The sequence below is a fragment of the Curcuma longa genome, chromosome 5, assembly GCF_044706935.1.
Source record: "Curcuma longa cultivar G26 ecotype Majalengka, Jawa Barat chromosome 5, ITB_CL_G26_1.1, whole genome shotgun sequence".
NCBI classification, from domain to species: domain Eukaryota; kingdom Viridiplantae; phylum Streptophyta; class Magnoliopsida; order Zingiberales; family Zingiberaceae; genus Curcuma; species Curcuma longa.
Window position 1 is genome coordinate 1,318,660 of NC_133865.1, and position 6,760 is coordinate 1,325,419.

The 6,760-nt window shown below is 36.6% G+C and overlaps 1 protein-coding gene across 1 annotated transcript; it reads right to left on the reverse strand.

The window, feature by feature from the left end:
* Window positions 1–2,384: 2,384 nt before the first annotated feature.
* LOC141829122 (uncharacterized) lies at window positions 2,385–3,990 on the reverse strand. Its single transcript, XM_074716536.1, has 5 exons — window positions 3,750–3,990; window positions 2,782–3,641; window positions 2,634–2,672; window positions 2,494–2,562; window positions 2,385–2,447 (listed from the first exon to the last, which is right to left on the reverse strand). The coding sequence occupies exons 1-5, from the start codon at window positions 3,988–3,990 to the stop codon at window positions 2,385–2,387; spliced, it is 1,272 nt and encodes a 423-aa protein (XP_074572637.1).
* Window positions 3,991–6,760: the final 2,770 nt, after the last annotated feature.

Here is a 6,760-nt window from a genome sequence, read left to right on the forward strand (position 1 = left end):
AAGAACAACTCCAGGAGCTTCTAGATAAAGACTTCATCCGCCCTAGTCATTCACCCTGGGGAGCTCCTGTGTTATTTATCAAGTAGGCTTAGGTTGCTTGTTTGTTTGTATGCTGATCTTATAGGAACTAGGAGTTAGAAGCAAGATAGAGGAAACATAAGAAGAGCAAATAGAAGCAGTCGAACTAAGTCCAGGGTCAACTTAGGCCAAACACGAGTTGATTAGATCCAGACACCTGGATTACTCCAGGCGTCCGGAAGGTCCAAGCGCACAGATCAAGAAGAAACGGTCCCGATAAAGATCGAAGAGATCAAATCAGATCTAGGCACTTGGATAAGAATCTATGCACTCGAAAAAGTCTTTATAAAAGCCTCAATGTGCACCCCAAGGGAGATCATCTAATTCTCCATACTCTTTATCCTGCGGTGTTGGTGAACACAAATGGATCCTGCTTGTGCGACCAGGGAAGCTCAAGGAAGGGTGCACTGCGCTCAAGACTTCCAGAACGACCCACTCGAGAGTATTCTTTATTTTAGTCTTACTTATTTGTACTTTAATTTCTATTATTGATTGGACGATATGACAGATTTCTCTACCTTCGGACAAAAGTTCGGAAAAGAGATCATTAGTGGGCGGGTGTCTTCTTGTGCATAGGCCTTGGATGTACTTGTTGGTAATGGGAGTAGTGGGAAATGTGGGTAGTTATCAAAACTACGCACTTGTCTCGTGACTTATCCTACTACTCTCTCTTCTTTATAAAGTGTACGTCCAAGTTTTGAAGAGATGCGATAGAATTTTTTCGAAAGCTGTGCGTCTTATAGAAATCTCTCCAGAGGAGAAACATCCATTGCCGATAGGAATTTAGTCTGTGAATAGCGAAGGATTGTTCGATCCGTAAAGTCCTTCCGACGATAAATAAGAAGAACAAGATCAACAAAGAATCACTGTAAGTGTTTACCATTTTTGTTCAATAATTCATGCATTCGAATCGACAATAGTATCAGAGGAGTAGATTTCAAATGAATGACTTTATTTTTTGATTATCTCATGATCAGTATGTTTAAGATCAAACAGATTTAATATATATATGTTCGATTATGTACCTATTGCATATAAATCAAAATATATATAAATAGTTTAATATTGATAGCTAGTATGGTAAAATATTACTCATCATTTCATAATATTACTATTCATGTAGTAATCATACTATTCATGTGTGAAAAAAAATTGAACAGTAAACAACAGCTTATGATATTCATACGGTAGTAATATCAAATGATTATTTTCAAAAACAATGATTATACTATTAATTAAAAAATGAATAGTAATATAAAAATAATAAAGATACTGTTCATCTATTTTATTTTCATTGTTCAGGGGCGGAGCGTATATGTATTATTTATAAAAAAATCATTAAGGATTTTTAGGCAAAAGTCTAATTAGATTAGTTTTAATAAAAAGGGGGGCCATTTTTTAACATCGTCGAATATTATCACACTAATAAAATAAATTTTGAATTAACTAAGAAATAAGTTACATTCAACGCAATCTAAGTTGCACTCTTCGATTTTTCATAGACTCAAATTCATCTATGACAGAATTGACATCAAAACTGCGAGCAATATCTTTCTCAATATACATTATCAAAGAACTTGATAAGAAATCATCTTCCATTTTGTTCCGCAACCTATTCTTCACAATTTTCATTGCAGAAAATGCACGCTCTGATGTTGCAGTAGAAACTGGTAGAGTCAAAATAAGTCGAATCAATTTGTCAATAAGAGAATAACTTTCTGATTTTCCTGTCTTTGATAAGACCTGATACAAAATTATGTGCATATTAGTTAGCAATGACTAACCTTCAATAAAAAAAATATTATTTTTATAAAAAAAATATACCTGACATAATTCAGAAATAGTTGAGATATTCTTAAAATTCATATTTTTCTGAATTTCTATTTCAAAAAGCTCCAATTGATATCTCAAACGCGTTCTTTCTTGATTTGTAAAATCTTCTGGATAGAACTTTTCAGCTAATCGGCAAATTTCATGAATATCGAATGATTCATAGTCATTTTTCGGATGAAGTGCTGAACTGAGCTTGAGTAATTCCATCATCTCTTCATTGAATCGGATCTTCATCTCTTGTAATATACAGTCTATTGTGCCAATAAAAATTTCAACCCGATAATAATGCTCTGATGTAACTGAATCAGCTTTTCGTGGACGACCTTTACTCGACAATCGTCGATCATTCATGTCAGGGACATTCACATCATGCTTCTCACAGAATTTCTTCACATTTTCTAGCAACTCATTCCAACCTTTTTCTCGAAAATTTTCAAGGTTTTCTTTAGTATTTGCTACTAACTCAGTAGCATTCAAGATATCTTGAGATTTCTGCTGTAGCAATCTGCATAACTCGTCTGCTCTTCCCAATAATTCTATCATAAAATGCAAGATGAATATAAACTCAAAAGACATCATTACCTCACAAGCTCCTTTAGCTGATGATCTTGATGATACATAACATTTTTCTTCTCCTATGTCTTCCAACACCTGAAGAACTGGATCAAACATTTCAAATAGACTGTGTAGAGATTTTAAATGAGAACTCCAACGTGTGTCACCTGGACGTTGAATATTTCCAATCTGATTCTTTCCCCTTCCTGTTTCAAGCTCACCACTAACAATCAATTCCTCAATTTGAAATGCTCTAGCAACTTGCAATTGATCATGACGTTTCGAAGAAGAAACTAAATTAATAATCAAAGTTACATAGGAAAAGAAGTTCTCAACAGGTATGAGACTTTTAGCTGTTGCCACCAAAACTAATTGCAGCCTATGAGCAAAACAATGAATATAATATGCATAATGACATTCCTCCAAAAACAAAGCTTGCAAACCATTCCACTCCCCACGCATGTTACTAGCACCATCATATCCTTGTCCTCGAATATTCTGTGTACTAAGATTATGATGAGCGAGAACCTTGCATATTTCTTTCTTCAATGTGAAAGCTTTAGTATCCTTTACATGAACAATCTCAAAAAATCTTTCCCGAACAAAACCCTCTCTGTCAACAAATCTCAAAATAATGCACATTTGTTCCCTAGCAGATTCATCTCGAGATTCATCCACAATGAGACAGTATTTTTCATCACCAATCTCAGAACGTATAAATCTTTGAATTTTGCTTTCATAGAGGGACAATATCTCTTTCTGAATTGCAGGAGAAGTATAAGTTGCATTTTGAGGAGCATTTTCAAGAACAACAGAAGCAACATCATCATTAAAGGCAGCCGTATGCTTTATAATCTCCAAAAAGTTACCTCTATTATATGAATCAATACTCTCATCATGACCTCTGAATGCAATACCTTGAAATGCACATAATTTGGCAACTTCAATTGAAACTTTAAGCCTTAATCGATTCTTCACAACTAACTCTTGAGACTGCCGATCCATATTCATGTCTATATGCTGCAATGAATTCATCAAATCATGACATTTGCCAACAGCCACCTTGTGCAAAGAGTTAGGTGTCTTTCCCACATGAGACAAAAAAGCACAATCATTTCCAGCATTTACTTTTTTCCAAGACTTGAATCCACCGACAACAAATGTACTTGTCGAATCTGGGTTGGAAAAAAGGAAGCACGGAAGACAAAATGCTGCATTTTCTGTAGGAGAATATTCTAGTCAATCCTTAAATGATTCATACCAAGAAGTTAAAAACTTTCTACCTTTACCCTTGAATACAGGAGGAGCAACTTGATAAGGACCAGCTCTCAAATATAATCGTCGAATTTCATCTCTTTTTTCCATTGGATATTTCCATATCATTTGACGTTTACCAGGATCTCTTTCAATTTGAGAATCATCAAGTGATGCATTATCTACCCTCGGACACTTCTTTGGAGGAGAATTAGATTGATTAACTTGGTCATCTTGATTATTCAACAGTTCACCACCTTTATCAGTCATCACCGGATTACCATCAACATGTGTAGAAGAATTAATATTTGTCTCCCCATCAAGATTTCTTTTTTTGAAATAAGAATCAATCTTTCTATTGCTCATCACGTCCCTATAAATTAAAAAATAATAAAAGTTCAATAAAATATCAAAAATAAAATTGAATACATAGATCATAGTAACACAAATAACACTACTAAAGTTTAAAATAATAAATTAAAAAACTAAATAAATTATCCTCACTTCAATCTAGCTAATCCTTACCTATTCGGTTTCCTCAAAGAAGAAACTTCAATCGAAGCTGCCGCCGAACTCTTAAAAGATTAAACTGGAAGGAAATCAGCACTTTATCTTGAACTTTTCCGTTCAATTAAATGCAATCGATTTCCAACATTTGTTCTATCAGCTTTACAACAGGAGATAGCTTATATTCAATATTTCAATGGTAAAAAAAACCTATAATGCTTTATTTATCGACATTTGGTTAAAACTTAAAACTTAAAAGGGAATACAATTCAACGTGTAAGGAGAGGAGAAAGATTTCATCTTTAAGACTTTAACAATTAACATCACACCTAAAAAAACCCTACCTTCATCATCAAATTAATATGTTGGTTATTATACAGAAATAAAGAGTATTTTGATTAAGAAACAATGCAGGGACTACCGGACTAAAAAGGGCAACCAAAATTATAAAGTTATATTGAGAATAAATAATTAACATCACACCTGTGACCTGACAGAAGACCGGCGCAGCGGCGCTCCTCAACTTCAGTCTTCAGAACTGCGTCGGCCGTCGGCAACTCCACCTTGCAGGATTGCAGAGTTGCAGCGTCGCGTTGTCGGCGGCTAAGGAAGAGCAGCAACAGAGAACCACAGCGATTCAGCGAACTTGCGAAGGCGAAGGGTCGGGAGGCGAAGGTGAATAGTGCAACCTTTAATATCCCTTAACGGATCGGGTCCGATTTGAAGCCTATTAAGCCTTATAACCCATTAATCCCAACTAACATCGGTATTTTAATTTTTACACAGGAGGCCAGGGGGGGCGACCGCCCCCACACGCCCCCCCTGTAGCTCCGCCACTGAGAGTTGGTTAAATCCCACTTGGAATCGGCACACATAACTCAGACTCGGAATGTCAAGAAGGATATTTAACTTGTCGAGTGGTTGTTCAGAAGAATAACATGTACTTAAACTTAAACAACCTAGAATCAATTAGCTTATGGGGCATATGGAGTCGACATTGTTTACAAATTGAGTGACTCGGGTATGCCAAGTGGGCACTTGGACTCCGTTAATAGCATGACTCGAATTTTCCCAGTGGGGGCGCTAGTCGAGTCATTCGAGATGTACCTACTCGAATTCGACTTCGACTTGTGTAGTCTGTTTTTGATCGAACTCGAGCAAACGAAGTGCAATAGCGCTCGGGATGCTTGGAAGGAGTCAATCACACTCAAACCATTTAGAATCTAGATACAGTAGTTGATTGGATAGTCGACTAGAGCTCCTAAAATTGAGAAAATTTATTATTATTTTATTTTGTATATGTGTTCTTAGTGTGTTAGTTTATGCTTATTTTGAATTGAAATGAACCAGTCTTGTTATCGATTAGTCAATTTTGTATTGATTGTATTAATTTCAATTTCAGATGGCACGAATAATATGCATTATGACTTGTCGTGATGTGTTGTGAAATAAACTGAGGGAGACTATCGAGGAGATAGTATATGATCCTGTTTATGGAGCCAGAAGACACATGGAAATGCTTGATAATTTATTTTGGAGACTCGAGCAATAAGATTTTCCTGTTCTAGATAATTATCAGATTTGGGCTCTAGTTCGATCGCTACCGAAACGCCTCAATGAAGTAGCATTTCATATATGGTGGAGCTATGAAGGGCGCATCACGTATGTGGAGATGAAAAAAGAGGTACTTCATCGTCTAGTCTATGTAGATAGTTATGGAACACCTCCCAGAGAGGATCCTAAAGAAATTGAGGTAGATCCAGAAGAGAACCCAAATGTAGATTCAAAGAATCAAGAAGTCGATCTGCCTGAGAATACCCTAGCTAAGTTAAGAAAGATAGGAATTATGTTGATTACTACTACGCTAGTGTTTGTCCTAGTGGGAGCAGTAGTGACTTATCTAGTTTTTTAGAGTATGTTATGTTGGCGATCTGGATCTCCGTCCTGCGTTCCGGATTCTATCCGCTCCGAAAAGCATAGAACCCCACAGGACAAAAATTTTTATCCCGCCTGGATCAATTGACAAAGTCTACAAAAGACTAAGTCAATCAATCTTTCAGGATCGCCGATTCCTAAATTACCTTCTACGGTTTCTACAACTTTGTTGGTGCAAGGTGCACTAGGTCTGACCCTAGAGTTTCGATGTTTGACAATACATCTAGGTCTGATCAATTTGATCAAAGGTTGATCCAAACAGAATCTAATATTTGGATGTGAGTGAAGTCTAGTCAAGTTAGTTTGACCAAATGACTAGCGAGAAATCCTAGTTGATTAGACTAGGCAATGGAAGTCTTGATTTGGAAGATTGAGCAAGGAAGTCCTGGTGAGTGAAGCTAGGCAGGAAAAGTCCTAATTATAGGCTCGACAAAGGCAAGTCCTGGTTTGGAGGATCAGGCAAAAGTCTTAGCAAGGTCAAGTGCACCAGGTGTAAGTCCAGACAGTGTCAGAAAGATCGGGAAGCATGGCAAAAATCCAATCAGGTCAGGGGACCGAATGCCTGGTGCAAGTCTAGGCGGTCAAGTAGACCGGTAGC

Bases quoted from the DNA above. Each gene is read 5' to 3' on its own strand.
- LOC141829122 (XM_074716536.1), bottom strand. From the start codon at position 3,990: ATGACTGATAAAGGTGGTGAACTGTTGAATAATCAAGATGACCAAGTT. The intron at 3,642-3,749 runs GTAGAAAGTTTT...TTTCCAACCCAG, and splicing joins TCCTGTATTCAAGGGTAAAG to ATTCGACAAGTACATTTGTT. The intron at 2,673-2,781 runs GTAACTTTGATT...AGCTTGAAACAG, and splicing joins TTGAGAACTTCTTTTCCTAT to GAAGGGGAAAGAATCAGATT.